Source organism: Dicentrarchus labrax, unplaced genomic scaffold, assembly GCF_905237075.1.
Source record: "Dicentrarchus labrax unplaced genomic scaffold, dlabrax2021, whole genome shotgun sequence".
Lineage (NCBI taxonomy): Eukaryota > Metazoa > Chordata > Actinopteri > Moronidae > Dicentrarchus > Dicentrarchus labrax.
Window position 1 is genome coordinate 21860062 of NW_026136709.1, and position 20670 is coordinate 21880731.

Here is a 20670-nt window from a genome sequence, read left to right on the forward strand (position 1 = left end):
TTCAGATGAATTGATTTCTAAATTTAACCTAATTTAGTTCCTGGGGTTCAGCAGTTCTTGGCACTATTTATGGAAAAGATGCATTATACGAGTTTCAAGGATCTTTTGCAAATGGGGCTGAGAACCAAAAAACTGCATCACAAACCTCGTGAACTGTGACTGTTTGTGAACTTTATGATGTTTGAAACGAGATGAGGATGTCGTCTTTACTCTTTGAGGTCGTCATCCTTTGGCACTAGTAGGGAATCTCTCTGTGCTCTCGGACACTTTGCACAGGCTGGATTTCCAGACTCAAAGACTGACTTCATGTTCTACTACCTATACTGTCCTGCTGCATTTAAGCCGTCACTGAACTTAAAGGGCACGCCAAGAGGTCGAGTTGCTTCTGGGAATTGTTTCTTGTCTGGATTATAAAGATGAATGTGACTGTGAATCACTGATGTGACTGAACAATGCCGACTTTCTTTTTGACGTGGCGAGATTAATATTTAATTTTCGGTCACAAACCGCCATAAAATCTTTTCAATGTATAATCTATTCTCTGCACTGCCACACTTGACCTCTTTCACAAATGTGTCATAATTAATGTAAGGTTATTAAAAAGACTAATAGCTAAAGGTTTGTGTGTATCTATTGTGCTTTTTGATCTGAGATATGACAAAACAATCTGAAAGCTCTGGTGTGTAACATTTAGAAGGATATATTGGCAGAAATTGTGTATAATATTCTTGTTTATTAGTGTATAATCACCTGAATACAGGAGTTTTTGTTACCTTAGAATGGGCTGCTTTTATCTACAGACGCCACAGGTTCCCTTCTATGGAGGCCGCCATGTTTCTATAGTAGCCCAGAACAGACAAACCAACAACTGGCTATTAAAAGCATTTTTCACAGCCACCGTAGTTCCTCCCTCGCGTTTGGAAAGCGGGGTGAAAAAAATGAGCTAAACTATTCTTTATTCTTAAATTGGATCCCCATTAGCTTCCATAAAGTGGTCGCTGTCTTCCTGGGGTCCACACAAAAACAGCAAAAACAATCAACAATTTAAAATCCCACAGTGTCAATAAAAAACAGGAGATCAGTAGTGAATAGTGAAATGATACTATGTATGAAAACAATTAACAAAGTAGCCTACAATGTAAACAAAAACAAAAATAGTCACAAACACTAAAACAATAAATTCACTGTAAACAACCAAAAAGGTCCCAAAACAGGAAAAAAAGCTAAATAATCTCTTTGTAAGATTTATCAACTACACTGCAAGATGCCACTGAATCCTAGACACTGGACCTTAGACTCAAGGGCCACTTACTAGCCTCCTTTCTGGAGCTTTAACCAGCAGACGTTTGCTCAGTTGATCCACAAACCGCTACCGGATGTGAGGTGCCGACTCTGTACTCTCTTGAAACCTTTTGAAAAAGCTGGCAGGTGGATCTTAAGGGACCAGTGTTTTAGTGGCATCTAGTGGTGTCGTTTCAGATTGCAACCCCCTCGCCTCGCCGTCCCCTTCCAAGCATGTAGGAGAAACTACACCGGCCTTTTAATACCCTGTAATCAACCCTCTGATGCCAGTTTTTCAAAATCTCCTAATTTTAACCCCTTGGATTTGCCCCTGCGGTAGATTTGTGATTTAACATCATGTGCGTATTATTTTTTTCCTTCAGGAGGCCAGAACCATTGAACATCAGTTAATCTGTAACAAAAAAAACTTTAGCTTAATCTTTGATACTGCAGACTTTGACCTATCCACTGCTCACCCGCTCACATGCACTCCCAATCACACTCACAAGGCTAAAGTTAGAGGCAGCTGTCAAAACTTGTCAGACTGGATAGACAGCCCTGCTGTGATTCCTGTTTCTTAAAATCTTTTAGTACATCTTAGTTTACATCCGGATCACCAGAGGAATATTCAACTTGACGATGGCTCTGTGGAAGTGTGTTAGGTGTCTGGTTTTCTTGCTCTTTTTGTGGACTTTTCAGAGAGGAGGTGAGTGAGGCGTTCACAGCCCATCTGATCCTTTTCCAGCCTGAAACTTAAACTTGTAGATACATTGGTCACTTTTTACAGAGAAAACCAAGAATAGCTGTAAATATAATTAACATATGTAGTCACTTTTCCCAGTGACATTCTGATAGTTTGGTGTTAATGTGGTGTTAGTTTTCAGATATTGTCATTGTCAGAGGAATTGTTTCTACATATATGTTTGTGTTGAGCTGAAACTTGTTTACTGGTTTAAGCACTTTAAACAAAAACAACATTCAATTGGAATGTGTGTATGAAGGTCGTCAGTATACAACCCTGAAACTATTGACCTAAATACCAGTAGAGATAAGTGAGAAGTCTGTGTATGAGTAAGTGTAAGAGTTAACCTTTTAACTGAAGAAGAAACTTGTTTTAACTTGCTTGTTTTAACTAAATTAATCTAAACTACAAACAGAGATTTCTCATTATCTGAGTCATACTTTGGACTTTAGTCCAGTGGCCTCTGTCCAGAGTGACTGGGAGTGACCTGATTACTAAGTAGGAATAACACCACTACACCCTGATACTGAACCTTTTCATTGAGAATCAAAATGTGAAGCAACTAAAATTAATCTTTTAAGAAGTAAAGCTCACAGAGGATTATGGCTGGTATGTGGCACCACCTGTTTGGGCAGATTTTGTAAATACTTTCGTTTTCTAAAGAATGTTTCCTTGTTACTTGTTACAAAATGTCCAACACACACACACACACACACGCACAAAAGGTTTTCTAATTTTAAAGCTGCACTAATAGATATTTTTATTTTATTTTTTACAATTGATCAAATCAAAATGTGTAATGTGAAAGGGACTTCGCACCAATCTTTTATGAGCATTTTAGCTGCTTTCAGCTCATAGTTTTGGTTTTACAGTATATTTACAGCAATCAGCCGTAACATTATGACCACCTGGGCAACAGACTGCGATTCACTGTGTGTTCGGACACCTTTCTATCAGAACCAGCATTAACTGTTTCAGCAGCTTGAGCTACAGTAGCTCGTCTGTTGGATCGGACCACATGGGCCAACCTTCACTCCCCATGAGCATCAGTGACATGGTATTGGTACTGACCTCTGCAGACTGGGACACCCCACAAGAGCTGCAGGTTTGGAGATGCTTTGACCCAGTCGTCTAGCCATCACAATTTGGCCCTTTTCACAGTCGCTCAAACCCTTTTCCTGCTTCTAACACATCAACCTGAGGACAAAATGTTGCTTGATAAACCCCACCCACTGACAGGAAGCCTGATCACCAGATAACTAGTGTTATTCACTTCACTTCTCAGTGCTCACAATGTTACGGCTGATCAGTCTCTTAGGAATTGAAGGAGTAGAAACCAAATTAGAGATAAAAAGGTGAGTCAATATTGAACCTATCATACGGAAACTGACACAACCCACAGTAAACAATAATGTTCCACCTACTGGATGTGTAAATGTTCGTACAAACACAGTCATCATAACATTGTAAGGCGAAAATACAGTATGTCAACAAACAAACAAAACAATTAATTGATTTAATCAATGGATATTCTGTTGTTATGCAAACGACATGCGGTTATATAAGTAGAATCCAATGCATCCTCCTTCTCTACTGTCCTTGTCCTGATGTCTGGAGGATATTTAGTTTTATATGATACACAATTATCTTCAACTCAAACTGAAACTGTTTAATGTAGCCCACTAACTATCACTTAACCTTTCTATTTGTGTGATTTGATTTAAATGGTCACTTTTCCTTGATGGATGTTTCTTCACCTGATGTTTTACAGATGCTGAAGTCTGTATTTTAAAGCAGAGCTGCATCTTAAAGTGCAACTTTAATCCTGGTGATGACGTAGTCATCCACTGGATTATGGTGGCAGGAAACATACCTGTCCACTCCTACTACCACAACCAAGACCAGCTTACACGCCAGGACCAACGCTTCATGAGCAGGACATCACTGCTCAAGGACCAGATCTCCAAAGGAAACGCCTCGCTCAAGCTCACAACTGTGGAGGTTCAGGATGGGGGAAGATACAAGTGTTACACCAGCACCATCACTGGCAACAAGGAGACATTTATTGACCTAAATGTGGAAGGTATGAAATTCATAATACAGAAAACACACATATATGCAGTGCATTTATACGCTTATGAGCTTTTTTAACAGTCTTGTATTATTCACTTTTACAATGTTTTATCATTGTAAAAGAGAATAATACTTTTCCTCTTTCCTCTGAAGCTTCAGTGTGCAGAAAACCCCCCCAAAAAAAGAGTGGTATTTGGATAAGTGTGCTTTACTTACTCAGTAACGTGTGAACGCACACTTAAGTCCATAAGACTGCAGACTCTGCAGGAAACAGCAAGTTTATAGCAGCAGGTAAAGTTAGAATATGTTTTTAAGTTGGACTTGCAGGCTTTGAGTAGTCAAGTTGGTGGGAATGTACATTTTCTCAGTGTGCTTCTTGTTTTGTCGTGTTACAATGACCTCTCTCAGCTACAGCACGTTGATAACATAGGGGAGCAGACTGATACAGTATTCATGTGTGAGCAAGGTCATCCAGAGGATAAAGACAACCTTGTGAGGAACCAAGTGTGCTGAAAAAACACACATTCCTTCTTTTGTGAAGCACTTGATCCTGAGGTTTGAAGAGAAAGTTACTTTTCTGTTGAATGGCAGTGACTTTGACTTTACACTGTATAATGTATATACATTTCATGTTGTTATAACACAAATTGGAAAAATATAAAGAAAAAGCTAAAAAGACACGATTAATGTTGCATTTCTGCTTTGTTTGGATGAGCACTAGATACAGAATCTCCCAAGTAGTTTCTTTAATTACCCACAAAGAATGGAAACCTCATCGAAAGCAATAAAAAATGTATGATTATGATCAAAGTCTACAGTATTATTGCACCTCATTCAGTCATAAATACTTTCGAAATAGAGCTCATTTGGATAGAGAATCCATGAGCTTGATGAATGGAAAGAATGATTAATTGTCAGGATTCTGAGGGGAACCCAGAAGCAGATCGGAACAAGAGTTTGAGTGTTAACAGTTTATTTGACAAAGAGTGATCCAGAGAGTGGTCGGCTGGCAGGCTTGGAGGGTGGTGAACCACACGCCGGCTACACAAGGTGTAGGCTGAGTGGACTGGACTGATTCCTGAGGCAGAGAGACACGGTTAGCAGAGGACAAAAACAGGCAGCAAGAGATAGGCTCAGGCAGGCAGAAACAGGCAGCTAAAGGTTGCAAAGTAGAATTTCTGGCTGGAAGGCTGTAGCTTACACTATACTTCACAACGATCCGGCAGAGACTGGGTGTGTGGCTGCTCCTTAAATACTGCAGACAGTGATGAGGAGCAGGTGTGGTGAAGACCTCAGCCAGGTGTGTGAATAGTCAGGTACAGGCACGCCCCCTCAAGCACTGCCAGGAGAGTGGCACACAACACCAGACAACAACCATAGACAAACAAACAGTCATCCCGGCCGGGGATTCGTGACATTAATAGTCAGAGAACAAATTATTAATCACTAGAAAGCACCGCCCAGTGTTTGATTGACAAGTGATATTATTGGAGGTGAACTGCATAAAAAACACCAATAAAGCCAATTCCAATAAAGTTAATCTTCTGTTTTTTAACAGCTCCGGTTGCTGAAGTCGACATTCAGAAGGTTGAAAACAGGATCACCTGCAGCTCAGAGGGGATCTACCCTAAGCCTGAGCTCACCTGGTCCACCAGTCCTCCGTCCAGCGTGACCTTCAAGAACACAACCACAGTCCAGGAGACTGAACAGCAGCTCTACAACATCAGCGGCTCTCTGATGGTTTCAGACAGTGGGACTGATGTGGCCTACAGCTGCACCGTCAGCAGCGGTGAACACAGAAGAACAGCCACTTTGTTTAAACAACGTAAGTGTTGATAAGAAGACCTGCTCTATGTGGTGAATCAGTGCTGCCTTCATTGTGCCAAAGTTCCACAGTCCTCATATCATAAAGAGGATCAAAGGCTTTATTGTGCAGCAGTAAACAACTTATCAGTGCAATTACATTCTTCCTGTGTGTCTCAGCCTGGTGCTGATATTCAATGAGCAAAATAAAATAAAAAAATGAATGCAATGAATAAAATAAATGAATAAGAAAAGCACTGTGGGCAAATATAAACAGACATGGGGCAGTAGCTTGGGGCTGCTAATCTGCCCTTGAGCCTCGAGGTCCTGTTAAAAATAAACAGCTGGTGATTTCCCTCCTCTGAATCAGAGAGGGGTTGTTTAGTTGAACATGTTGTTTTGTGACCCTGTTTGTGCAAGTGTGGGAAATAGGTTTTATTCCTAAAACTATGCATTAGAGATGGTTTTATGCAGTAACACTGTCAGATATAATAATGTCAGGGAGAGAGGTATGTTGGTTGTTGAGAATACATGTAGCATTAATGAACACAATCACATATTTATAGATAAAGCGCTGCAAAAGGGCTTCAAGAAACAAACCAAATATTCTTCAGTATAATAAATGTTCTTGTATTGAGCAAAGAAAGCCACTGAAAGACTTTAATGAGCCTTAAAACTAAAAAATGTGGCCACGTTATTGAGCCGAATTCAAGACATTTTACCTTAATCTAAGATTAATATTTAGCAAAAACAAAAGCTTGCAATAAGACACAATCTATTAAAAAATAAGTCTTAAATTAATGCACCAAAAACGTTCGTATATTCATGAAAAACTTAACAGCACAAGACTCTTAAACTGAGAAGTTGTATAAGTGTTCTTACTCCTAAAAGAAGGAAAATAATCTGGCTCCTCTGCTGGGATATGATGCAAACCATTGTTGTTACTGGTTAAATTGAGCTCAATATTGTCAGTAATATCTTTTTAAGACAACATTAGACAAAACAAAACAATATTTCTTTTCTAATAAAAACAGGCTCCCCCCCCCTTTCTTGAGGATCCTGTTCTGCAGTGAGCGGGCGTACAGTACAATAGGAGGAGTTTGTGATAAAGGTGTAAAGGAAGACGCACTGTGAGGAGAAGTCAGTTGCTCCTTTGACCAGTAAATCTATTTTGCATTTAACTGTTTTATTGAAGTTATATTAAACAGTGTGTGAGAGGACCCAAAGACATCTGCCCTATCTGAAGGTTTTCTCCCGCAAGTGGCTCACTTTACCTCCCCCTTCTGTCAGTGTTGTCTATAATATTCTTTAAACCAGTTGTTCTTAACCTTCTTGGTGTCAGATTGATGAATTGATGCCCATCAGGCCATTGACCTGTATTTTATATTGCAGTTATTCCATAACTGTCTATACTGTGTTAACAGAGTGAAACCTATAAACAGAATAATAATAAATAATCTCATTGTGCTAACTTCTAGTCAATTAAATCAGTGGTTCTCAATCTGGGGGTCAGGACTCGTACTAGAGGTCGCCAAAGCTTCACAGGGAGGTCGCAAGGTCTTCTTGATTTTAAGGGGGTGTAAGAAAACTTATACACATAAAATATACACAGTTTATGTGAAATGTAAATATGTTATTTAAGATGTAAACTCTGAAGAGCTGAACACAAGTTATATATAAATAAAAAGTATATAAGAAGTAGCCTATTAAGTCTGTATGATTGTTAGAAATTAATAAAATACATAATACAGGCATTATATAAAAAGTTGCTAAAAATATCAGAAAACACAGAAACAAATCTGCTCAAAATTCATCCAAATCGCTCGTTTTACACGAACGTCCTGCAGTTATTGTGTTTTTATTGTACAGTTTTATATAGATAGATATTTTATTACTTATTACCATTTTTGTGTTTTATCATTTCAGTTAATAAGACTTCGACCACTGAAACAACAATCGACTGCCCTTCCTCAAAGGCGCCTCTAACAGTCTTAATCTGGAGATTCAACCACAGTCAGATTATCGTGACCCAGACTGGAGCCAATGTCCCCTACAAAGTGTCAGAGGAGTGGAGGCAGCAGGTGAAGGCTGTCTCTGAGTCAGGCAACCTCGCGCTGACCGGCTTAACTCCAGATCAGCAGGGAGCATACACCTGTGAGTTCAGTAATGAAGAGGAGACAAATGTAGGAAGCACCTTTCTGAGGATAGAGGAAAGCAAAGGTAAGGGAGAGCTGTGATTATCTAGTTCATCTAAAGGATCACGTTACACCTCGATGCTGCAGTAGTTGTCATTGCATAAGTTTTGCTGGTGGAAAATAAATTAACTAAATTTGTGTTTTCTATTTCAGGCTCTGACATAAATGTAGGCATTGTGATTGTAGCAATTGGAATAATTGCGGCTGCAGCAGGCGTGGCAGGATTCTTTTACTGGAAAAAAAGAAAACATAATTCTAAACAGGTAAATAATTATAATATTTGAGCCATGAATTCATAATTTTGAATGGATTTTGTGATATAAGGTTTATATAGTTTGATATTTGTTATTAGTTAGTGTTTCTAATTTTCAACATTTTCTTTATCTTTGTGTTTGATTATTGGTTTTAGGGCAGCTGAGAGTTTATTGCAGTTACAGATTGCTTTGAAAAATGGGAATGTTGAATATAAAATGTGGTTTATCCAACTTACATTTACATTTTTATCGTACTTATTATAGTTTAATCATTTTAGGAAGTATGCATGGCTGATTTTTTTTAAATTACAGGAAAGAAAAATGTCTCAGGTGCATCCTGCAGTACCCCAAAGCACCCCTAGGGTTACATGTCACAAATATCAGTCCTGACCTCTCAGCGTTTTTTTAGTTTTTCCTGAAAATCGATATAAATAATAGTAATCATCTAACATTTTGGGAGTTGTTTGTACTAATGATTATGTCTTTTGGACTCAGACAGGAGGAAATATCTCTGATAATAAGACCGGCTCAAAGTAAGTATCCTGTATATTCTGCATTTGAAATAACAATAGCGCTGCTGCACTAAAGGACAACACTGTTTTCATTTAATTACAGACAAATTTATTGGGGTCAACTTTAGTTTACATTTGTCACAATCATTTTGCTGGGCACTCCCTGCTGTAATCCATTTAATTAATTACCAATGGATCAATCTCCTTGGTTGAAAGTTTAACTCTGGCTTGCAATTAACTACTGTCTCAGCTAGAAAGATGCCCTACATCAGCAGCATACACAGTAGTATTGTGTGATATGAAAAATATTGAAGTGACTCATTAAAATAAGGATAAAACAGACGAATATGATCAAAATCTGTCCTCATGTTGTGTGAGTTTGTTTATTGTCTGCAGACGTTGTTTATTGTGAACAAGAATTAATCTTGAGTTTGAGCTGGCTGTGTTTCAGGACTGAATTCTGCTCAATTTTGTTTGCAGGGCTAGAGATGACGAAGGAAGTGAAATGTTAATGTGACAGTGAAAAAGCAAACAGGTAAAGATAAAGTGCAGTATTGATCTGAAGAGTCTGACTCTGATACATAAACAAACAGAGCTAAAGACAATTGACCTCTACCTACTTGAAGGATTGAAGGATTACACTGATGTGTAAAAAAGTTCCCTAGAAACTGTAAAAGAAAACCAGATGAGCCAATTTGAAGTTTGGCTCCACTGAAGTTTCAGTGGGAATGTGAGAGAACATTTTTATCTGGACTGATAAATGAAGGACAAGGACACTTTGCACTGTTACTGCTACGATCAGCTTCTTGTTTGGCCGATGAAGTACGGCATACTGTTCCTCCTCTTCCCTGAAATGGGGAAGAAGAAGTAATAAAAATAAAACCTCCAGACACTTAAGTGACTCAAGTGAGACAAGAATGTATTCTAGTATTCTGGTTGGACTATAAACAAGGTGAGTAAGTGGAAAAGATGTTTCGATGAGGTTTTTTTATTTGTTTTTTTGATACACCTCAGTGCCTACATGTACAGAAATCATTAACTGTTCTTTAATGACTCAGGTTAGTAAAGTATTAAAGGCACGTAACCTTTGTAAATAGAAAAGAATAAAATAACTTATTGTTATATTTGCTGAAACTGCCACTACAGGAGTGCATGAGACAGATAATCATTGTGTCATTTTTCTTATGTTCTTATGTATATTTTAGAGTCCCCAAGGTTTATTGCTATCACTACAAATGATTGCTGTTATTATAAGTGTATTAATATATAGCGCTTTAACAGGTGATTTGATTTAATGCACTGCTGTGATTCTGTGAAGACATTATGTGGTTCTGACTGTTGTTATGTCTCTTTTATGAAGGCTTTGTGTGTCCTGGTGCAATATAATGGTTCAATAATAATGAATGTAATCAGAAATAATTTGATTGTTAAAATGTTTATTTTTGATACTACATGTATGAAAATAAACCAAAAAGCATCTTTGCTCCTCCATGTGCTAAAAGTCTAATCATGACGCTGGTTATTGTTTTACTGACCTCTTCTGGAGGGAAACAGCAGTGAAGTCACATGACCACAGTGAGCTGAAAACTAACTGATTAAATAATGAAATGAAAGCACAAATTCAGTTAAGTGTTTTGGTGATCAACAGTGTGAAATCAAACTTTTCTTTGTGGGCTTTTTTTGTTTTTTAAATAGAAAGTTTTATCTTCTAAAAATGTATTTATTGAATTTCCATGTTATGTTTTGTGTTTGTTGAGCAAAAGTTCCTCAAACAGAAGAAACAATGTTATCAGTTATCAGCTATGAGGTATTTAAACATTAACTGTGTTATATAAAAACACCACATTGTGAAAGAGAAGCTCAGACACTTGTGGAAAAGATCTATTTGACACTTTTACCCACCTGATTACCGCAACAGGCAGAAATATTATAGTTATCACTTATATTTTAAACCTTTTACTTATTATGCAGCTGTGGCTCAGGAGGTTGAGCAAGCTGTCCACTAATCAGAAGGTTGGGGGTTTGATCCCCGGCTCCTCCTGCTGCGTGTTGAAGTGTCCTTGAGCAAGATATTACTTTGCCATCAATGTGTGTGAATGGATGCATGTAGCATTAAAGTGCTTTGAGTTGTTGCGAAGATTAGAAAGCTGCTATGAAGGTAAACTAATTCACTAATAAAGGTTTGGAATATGGAAATAAAAAAACATATGTAAATAGTCTTAAGTCTGACTTTTGGGGAGAAAAAGAAGCAGTACGTTAGCAACTAGTCCAACACTGCTCATTACTGCAGGAGTACTTTCATTTCTTGTACTTCAGCAGGGTTGAGTTTGGTATTCTAGAAATCTTTCCACCCATAGACTGCAGGTGAGATCACAACTGGTGACTTATCCCTTACAGTAAAGGCGTGTTCGTTTCCAATAAACGCTCCTGTTTCACTTTCTCTCGTCCTCATGTAGCAGCCAAAGCTGAGTCTCCACAGCTACATCGTGTGCTTCTGATATTTATCACAAATGTTTACCTTGGCAACAATATTTTTAGCCGCGGTATCCCCACAGCTCTAGAGATAGTGTCAGTCCGTCGGTCCGCCACTTCGGCTGAAATATCTCCGCTATCAGACGTTTGAACGTCTGGAAATTTTCACACAGCAGAAATGGTTGCACGGCAGAGTCTCCTCAATGTGCAATTATTACTGTGCAATACCATTCCATATTCTCTGTGCAATCTATTGCCCATGTGCAACTGCTGCTGCTACTATTTGTGTTATCTGTTGTTGTGGATTATTACTGTTTTTTCTCTTGTACAGTGTTTTTATTTATTATTTTCTACTCTTACTGTTTTTTATACTGTTTTTTCTCTATTCACTTTGCTGCTGTAACATTGGAAAGACATATTATGTAAAACCAATTTTTTAATCGATTGATTATGTATATTTGGGACCCTCAGCAGCATGTGGGGTGCCTCAGTCAAAATACCGGAGATAAAGCAGTTAATGCTGACTTCGCAGGGCGTGTGGCGTCACAGTCCCTGATTGCGAACTTTCACTGCGAACGTTGCCTAGCAGCGCTCCGCCATTGTCTGGATAAAAAGGTGAGAGTGCAGACGAGGGAGCAGAAGAGCGGAAGAGCGGCCTTATGTCTGTGCAAAAGTATGCTAACTGTTCTGTTCCTGGCTGCACAGCCCAGCACAGAGCTCTACATAGAGTCCCAGCCTCAGAGGATTTAAGAGTCCTGTGGATACATTTTATACTGCAATGTCCCGGCTCGGGTCAACAAAAAAAATATATGTGTGTTTGAACCACTTCCCAAAAACTGTTGCTGAAAGGGGGAGCAGTACCAATTGACTTAATGCGCGTCTGTATTTTGGCAAACGTGCATGCTTTTCATGAAGTACTATGTTTGTGTGTGTCACTGCTAGAATGAGCAGAGACGTGACCTCCGAGCTAACAAACTGTAGCGGCAAGCCTCATCAGCTGTTCCGCTCGTTGAACTACATTACGTTACTTTACTTTATGATGCAGCTGGTCGGTACTAAGAATACAAATGGAAACATTATGAGACAGTATTTGCTTTTACTGCATTACAAATTACTTCGGTAACTCCTTCTTGTTCAGGGTCTGACTCTGGTTCAAACATATATGGTTGGACCACAAAGTTTCCTCCAGTTGCCATCTTTCTCCCAGGGTTCACGTTTAACTGTTGTCATGGTAGCGTGAAGTGTGCCGGCGTCGGAGACAGGCACTCAAACCCGACCGTTCTGAACAGGGCTGTTTTGGCAGGGTGATTGAACTGCTATGGTGCTTCATCCTTATGGTATTTTGACCAAAGCATGTCACAGACATTACATTAGGACACCAGGGAACTAGGTTAACTTGTAGAAATATGGTATAATATGACTCCTTTAAATGAAAATCTATCTTCTATGCAATTTTTTTGTTGTTGTTGTTGAAATAACTAGAAATATCAGTCCCCTGTTGGATAGTGATGTCTGACAGCCCCCTGTTAGCAATATAGGAATGTATAGATGTGTGTGTGTGTGTGTGTGTGTCTGTGTGTGTGTGTGTGTGTGTGTGTGTGTGTGTGTGTGTGTGTGTGTGTGTGTGTGTGTTTGTGGTGCTCACAAAGATCAGCTGTTTAACATGATGAACATCTCGTGGGTTTGACAGATGTAATTAAAATGAGGAGTTTGATATGTTTTAATAGTAAAAAAAACCCTGTAAAACTCATTCACAGTGAATATACGTATATATAAAGTTATATAACACATTACAATCCAACAGCACCACTAACTCAACCTCTAAAATAAAGTTTAATCAACCTCTGTAAAACAGCTCCTGAAGCTCAGTTTAAATGTCATTCAGTAAACAACAGCACCACCTGCTGGCCAAAAGGATAAATTACAACCACAATCACTGTTCATTCACTGACACATAAAGTACTATTGAGGGTGAAAGTGGAAATGTTTGTGTGTTTATTAGTGGTCCAAAAGTAGTAGCAGTGGCAGTGGTAGTTGATATCTTCTGTGTACTTACTGTGGAGCCTCTTTCCTAATGTTTATCTGCATATAAATGTTCCTTCAGTAAAAGTACAGAAGTATTTATAAGTATTAAAAGTAGTATGTAAGCAGCAGTTTAATGCTGTAGGTGATTCAGGCGAGTGGAGATCATTTAAATACTTCACATGTTCTTGTGTCGTGTAATCTATTTGTTGATCCCATGTGTTGTTTGTAAAATGTGAACCTGCAGAGTAACTAGTAGGATGACAGCTGTCAGGTACATGTAGTGCAGTAAAACGTCCAATACTTCCAATGTAGTGGAGTACAAATACCTCCACAATGTACTTAATGCAGTACTTGAATGTACTTAGTTACTTTCCACATCTAGATTTACTTAGTCAGCAGATGGATCAGTTTGGACGAGTAATAGTAATAGTAGTGATAGTAATGATGGTAATAGTATTAATAGCAAAAGTAATGATAGTAATAGTAATGATAGTTGTAGTATTTGTAACTCCAGAAGTGATGGTTACAGTTACAGTTACAGTTACAGTCAGTGGTGGAAAGTAACTGAGTACATTCACTCAAGGCCTGTACTTGAGTACAGTTTGAGGTATTTGTACTTTAATATTTAAATGTCATTCTACTTTATACATTTACTGCACTACACTGAAGTCCTGGACTTTTTACTGCAGGACATTTACCTGACAGCAGCAGCTATCTTATAAAATCCACTGTTACTAATTCAACCAGTAGTTTCCAACATTCTTGTCTTATAAAAATACATCATCTAGTCGGGGCTCTTTGTCAAATATCAGATGTGTGTGAGTCGTTAGCAGTTCTCCTCTAAACCTACGTCTTTTATCTAAATACCAAAACAGTTTGAGGCCCAAACAAGTAAAACACAATATTTCACAAATAAGAAATTGAGCATTTTCTTAATTAACTGCATCAATAAACACATGTGGAATGACACATAACAACGTTGTTTAATATCTTTTGCTCATTACAGAAGAAAAAAACATTTCACTGACAGTCTCATGCAGATGGGGACTCAACTTATTTCTCATTATTAGTTTAGTTAATTATATTTATTTATCAGGGACCATAAACAAAAACACATTAATCTCATACAAGGAGCAGAGATGCATTTTACCAGATTTAGCTACTAATTAATTTCCATCTGCAGTCCCTGGGCAGGTCCACATAAACATTAATTACGACCATTTTAAACACAGAAAGTGATGAAAGTTTATCCCCATTCTTACACTTTCATTAGTGTTGTTGCATTCAGCTCATCAGTAAACACACTGTAAACACACTGCTTTCTGTAAATAATGCAACCTGTTACAGAATATGATGGATGTCTGACAGTGGAGCTGATCTCAGAGCAGTTCAGACTGCAGCACTGAGAGTCATCTCCACTGGTTGTGATTCCTCTGTCAGTCACTGCTGGATGAAGCTCTCCTCTCCACTCTACCTCCCAGTAACATGGCCCAGTCAGAGCTGATGCTGCTGCTTCAACCTCTCTGGATCATCAGGACACAGCTGATCCTCCAACACAACCTCCTTCCTCACCACTCACACTCTGACTGAGATCACCACCATCTGAGGAGAGAAGAAGACAGACAACAGAAGTCATAAATCAGTGTTTACAGAGACTCCCTCCATCAGCACATCCAGTATAAAGACCAGCAGGGACTTCAGTCCAGTTCAGACCAGAAGGTGAGCGGCTGTGTAGCGTAGCCTGCTTCCTTTCAGCTCTCATGTTAACGTATTGGAGTGAACACACTCAGCTGAAGCTCACAGACCTGCAGACACTTTGGACATCAAGTCTGTTGACTCTGCAGAATTCACTGAAGTACACAGTGGAAATAAAGTGCTAAGAGTCCCTGAACGCATCATTACTGCAGAAACAGAGAGACATTTACTGCCCACTGTAATGATGGATTTACTGCTGTTTGGGTTCAAAGCTGATAAAAACCACAGTCTCAGTCACATTTGAACGTTTCATCTGCTTTTGAAATCTCACAGGACAGATCTGTAAATATGGAGTCTGTTTAAAATAATATAAAACATATTTGGACTAAACAAAAGACAAATGGACAGATATATATCTGAAGGTCCTACATGTTCATACAAAGACTGAACAATAGCTGTGATTACTGGACTTCAGCAGAGGTTCTGGTCTGTACAAAGACCACATGGTCACTAAATATAATGATGGTTCTCTGAAATAAGATCCAGTGGTTTGCAGGCTTCAGTCAGACTGATCTTAGAGCTGTGACAAAGATGAACTGATCAGTTGTTTAGTGTTGAAATGAGAGAACAAACACTTTGAGATCAGATTTGATGGTACGACAGTTTGATGAATGAGGACCACTGTCTCTGTACATCTTGTAATGCTGTCAGCTGGAATCCAGCTTTATTTCCTGTAGACATGAACACAACAACAACAGTTGTCTTCACATCAACTCAAACACATGATCACGACAAGCTTCTGGCTCTCTGATTGGCTGCCTGTTCTCTCTCTCTCTGTCTTTCTGTCCAACCCTGAAGTCTGTCACCATCCTCCTCTCACAGCTTCACTGAGGAAAGCAGCAAATACTGGATCTTTGCTTTGATACTAACTGTGTTTAGTACAATTCTGCTGAAACCAGCATGGACTGATTCCAACCCTGTACTGACCTCAGAGTCTCCAGTCTACAGTGTGGACTCTCCACAAGATCAGACAGCAGCTTCACTCCTGAATCCTGCAGCTTGTTGTCACTCAGGTCCAGCTCTCTCAGATGGGAGCGGTTGGACTTCAGAGCTGAGCCCAGACAATCACAGCTGATCTCTGACAAACTGCAGTCCCACAATCTGAATAAAGAATAAAAGATTTAAGTTTAGAAGACAATGTTCCTGCTTGAAATCATTCAGTGTTTAATGATATTGAGATTTATATGGCAGGAAAAAGACCTCGAGTACGATATAAAACATTACAGCTACTGAAAGAAAGAAGAGGCTGGGGTTTACCATCACAGAAACATAATTATGTCTCAGCACAGATGAGAGCATCAGCTCTCGGGGTTCGGAGAGCAGTGATAAAAGAACATAAATTGAAAGAAGATATTTAAATCCTGAGTTGGTGTGCATATGATTCAGATCTCACACTAAATAAACTCAATGATAGATTCAAAGTTTGGATAAAGAAAGGTATAATATCTCTATGCAGCATTATACTGAAAGATGAAATGATGTGTTTTCAAACATTGAGAGATAATTTTTCTCTGGAAAAACAGGATTTCTAAAAATATCTGCATTTAAGAAATCAAAAAGAAAAGAAAAAAGAAAAATACCAGAGAAGCCAGTAAACCCTTTATGCAACTTCTCATAAATGCATATAAGTCAGATATTAAAAGAGGGGTCATCTCTCAACTGTATAAGAGCCTCCACAATCTAAAAGCTCATTCAACAAAATATATAAAGGATAGATGGGAGAAGGAAGGAGACCTGACAATAACAGACAAAGAATGGCAAAATATTTGTGTATTTCAATGGAAGAGTACAAAATCTCATGCTTGGAAAGAATTGATGCTTGAAGAAGAAAACAGACTTTAGCATTAAGATACTCAGTGTGGATCAGTATAATATCAGCCTTATGTCTGCACTTTACTGTCACCACAACTTTCACATCATATTAATCTCAGCACAGAAGGAAAATATGGTGTCTGACCTCAGAGTCTCCAGTCTACAGTGTGGACTCTCCAGAAAACCACACAGCAGCTTCACTCCTGAATCCTGCAGCTTGTTGATACTCAGGTTCAGCTCTCTCAGATGGGAGGAGTTGGACTTCAGAGCTGAGACCAGATAATCACAGCTGATCTCTGACAAACTGCAGTCAATCAATCTGAATAAAGAATTAATTCATGTCAACAGAGATCAATAACATGCTGTCAGTCAGGTCTGTAATAATAATTTAAGTAAAAACAAACCTCTTTAAACCAGCAGTTCTGATGTATCTCACACATTTAGACTATCCTCATCACCACTGTCATCTCCATCAACACACACTGACTGTGAGCTTCATCCTCAATCTTCTTTATAACTGGATCAAATGTGCACTGAGCAAGAGAGCTGCATGTTCTCTCTTAATCTTAAATTTAACCAAGTACCTTCCTGTACAAATACAGTGTATTATTTATGCTCCTGCTTACTGGTTGAGTCAGAACACAAAGTCACACACAATACTTCAAACACCTGCATTCAGAAATATGCTTGCTGCTTGTGTGTGTTTTACAGTGTGTTTGTGCTTGCATATTAGTAGCATATTAACTCTTTATTAGTAATTATTAAGCATGATTTAATGCCTTATACTGCATGACTATATTCTAACACTACTAAGCCATGAACTGAGACTCTTTCCTCAATAACCTCCTAATTACTGCTTAATGATAGTTAGTAAGGAAGTTGTTGTCCATGAAGCTCAGTATGGGCCTTATAAGGTTGTTGTACCACCACAATAGTCATTCTCCCTTAATAACACTTAAGAAATTTGGTCTATGTTTGAATAACAAAACACAAAACTGTGTTAAGTGTTAATAGCGTCCAAATTTCTCTGTAACTCAGAATATGTTCTTCATTTTAAATTGAGGTCTTGGTCATATTTTATTATGCTTTGCTCAGTGTGGGTCAAAGTCACCAGACTGCGAACTATTACATTTGTATTCAACTTGAATTATAATCTTTTACATCTTTTACAACCTTTTACATCAACTCTCTCCTCTGTGTCTCTGTCGCTGTGTGTGTGTGTGTGTGTGTGTGTGTGTGTGTGTGTGTGTGTGTGTGTGTGTGTGTGTGTGTGTGTATGTGTGTGTGCAGTGTTTTTACTGGGGATCAGAGGCAGACAAAGATTAATTACACATATCAGATATAAACTGTACAAGAGCAAAAAACATGAACTGACCTCAGAGTCTCCAGTCTACAGTTTTTACTCTCCAGTCCAGCACACAACAGCTTCACTCCTGAATCCTGCAGCTTGTTGTAACTCAGGTCCAGATCTCTCAGATGGGAGGGGTTGGACTTCAGAGCTGAGGCCACAACTTCACAGTGAGTCTCTGAGAGTCTACATGAGGAAAGTCTGTGATGACGGAATATAAATTTACTAAGTACAATAAAATCTGACATTTTATTATAAAAGTAGACTTCTGTGCTTTTTGCATCACAAAGCACATTAACATGAGCGGCTGTATCTCAGCTGGTCAGTCATTGATCACAAGGTCTGTGGTTTGAAACTTGAGCTCCTCCTGTCCACAAGTGCTGTGATTTGTGTTTGTTAAACTTTATTTTAACATGATGTTCAGTGAGCTGTATAATAACTATAGTTTGTAACTGCACTCATATGTATTTACCTCAGTCATGTGCTTCTTGTGTGTATTTTGTGCATCTTTTATCCATCTAGGGTTTCAGCTGTATACCAATACCATGTTATACAGTGGTATGAAATCATACTATGTACATTTGTTTATCTATGTATTAGTGTTATTAAAATATATATAGTACATAATATTTTGTGAAATATAGCATTCAACCAAAAAACAAACAAACAAAAATAACACATCCTTCTGTTTTCATTACTGTAACTGATAATTAATAATTGTGTAATACTGTATACCTTTAAACTGTGATTCTGAGATGGTTATTGTACCATGAAAATCTCACTAATGCAGCCCCAGATTAATCTTATTATGTTGCTCCAGCTGCTTTTCATCTTCCATTAAAATAATAAACCTTTATCACAGGAGCCATTTTGATATGAAACAGGAGGGTAAACACAGGTGTTACCAATGACACTAATTAAGGTTCTGTTACATTCAGGTCAAACACAGTCAGGGTGCTGCTACTGTGCATCATGGCTCACTGGAAAGGCTCTGCTACACTAAATGAACCTTCATTATTAAAGAAGCTCTCTCCTTTTCCCTCTCTCTCTCTTTGGTGGTATTTGAATGGACTCGTCTGTAAACTGGTTTATGAATCAAAATTATTTAGAACGAAAAAACATGAAAAGACGTTCTTTGTTGAGAACTAAACAATATAATCTTAACTCTAATACTGATGGCTTCAACTTTACATTGATTTATAATGTTAATCACATCTGGACTTACTGAGCCTTTCTGCAGTTCCTCACAGCTGGAATCAGTCTCTGTCGTCCCTGGTCTGATGTGTTGTACTTCTTCAGGTCCAACTCATCCAGAACCTCCTCTGACATCTGCAGCATGTAGGCCAGAGCTGAGCAGTGGATCTCAAAGAGTTTCTTCTTTGATCTGTTCTCTGACTTCAGGAACTCTTGGATCTCCTGATGGACTGAGTGGTCGTTCATCTCCATCAGACAGTGGAAGATGTTGATGCTTCTGTCAGGAGAGATATAGGCACTGTTCATCTTCTTCAGGTTGTTGATGGCTTTCTGGATGATTTCTGAACTGTTGTCTGTCTGACCCAGCAGGCCTCCTAAGAGTCTCTGGTTGGACTTCAGAGAGAGGCCATGAAGGAAGCGAACAAACAGGTCCAGGTGGCCATTTTTACTTTTGAGGGATTTCTCCATGGCTTTCTTCAGAAACACATCCAGAGATGTTTCAGTGTCATCGCAGTCACCATAAACATTGTCTTTGTCACCATCATAATCATCACCTTCAATGACTGAATCACTGTCCAGGGATAAATCACTGTCCTGTGATTGCGACCTCTTCTTGTTTTTCCAGTCTTTCCTCAGAAATACATCCAGGATTGAATCAATGTGTTTTTGACCCAGGAAGTCCTCCAGTACTTTGGTGTTCCTGTTGGTGTGACAGTGGAACATGTAGACTGCAGCCAGAAACTCCTGAATGCTCAGATGAACAAAGCAGTAGACTGTTTTCTGGAAGATCACACTCTCTCTTTTGAAGATCTCTGTACAAACTCCTGAGTACACCGAGGCCTCTGTGACATCAAGACCACACTGCTCCAGGTCTTCTTGGTAGAACATGATGTTTCCTTTCTCCAGCTGTTCAAACGCCAGCCTCCCCAGCTTCAGAAGAACTTCCCTGTCAGCCTCCATCAGCTCCTGTGGACTCTTCTTATGTCCCTCATCATACTTCTGCTTCTTCCTCTGTGTCTGAACCAGCAGGAAGTGTGAGTACATGTCAGTCAGGGTCTTGGGCAGCTCTCCTCTCTGGTCTGTAGTCAACATGTGGTCCAGAACTGTAGCAGTGATCCAGCAGAAGACTGGGATTAGACACATGATGTGGAGGCTCCTGGAGGTCTTGATGTGTGAGATGATTCTGTTGGACAGATATTCATCA

At 38.9% G+C, this 20670-nt stretch overlaps 2 protein-coding genes and 1 long non-coding RNA gene across 3 annotated transcripts in view; 1 reads left to right on the plus strand and 2 right to left on the minus strand.

Moving 5' to 3' along the window:
• The first annotated feature begins 1772 nt into the window (after positions 1–1772).
• Positions 1773–10520, plus strand: LOC127369536 (V-set domain-containing T-cell activation inhibitor 1-like). Its single transcript, XM_051411008.1, has 7 exons — positions 1773–1987; positions 3795–4106; positions 5655–5921; positions 7826–8119; positions 8248–8357; positions 8844–8881; positions 9341–10520. The coding sequence occupies exons 1-7, from the start codon at positions 1921–1923 to the stop codon at positions 9375–9377; spliced, it is 1125 nt and encodes a 374-aa protein (XP_051266968.1). The 5' UTR covers positions 1773–1920; the 3' UTR covers positions 9378–10520.
• LOC127369540 (uncharacterized) lies at positions 5053–5647 on the minus strand. The gene is made up of 2 exons (XR_007886087.1): positions 5298–5647; positions 5053–5174 (listed from the first exon to the last, which is right to left on the minus strand). It is a non-coding gene; the product is annotated as an uncharacterized LOC127369540 (long non-coding RNA).
• A 3801-nt stretch (positions 10521–14321) lies between the features above and the next one.
• LOC127369534 (NACHT, LRR and PYD domains-containing protein 5-like) overlaps positions 14322–20670 on the minus strand; it is a 203834-nt gene continuing 197485 nt past the window's right edge. The window contains exons 26-29 of the mRNA XM_051411007.1: positions 18300–18385; positions 17070–17243; positions 16040–16213; positions 14322–14959 (exon numbers count right to left, since the gene is read on the minus strand). Of these exons, the coding sequence (XP_051266967.1) occupies positions 14950–14959; positions 16040–16213; positions 17070–17243; positions 18300–18385 (444 nt within the window). The 3' untranslated portion in view covers positions 14322–14949. The remainder of the gene's footprint in view (positions 14960–16039; positions 16214–17069; positions 17244–18299; positions 18386–20670) is intronic.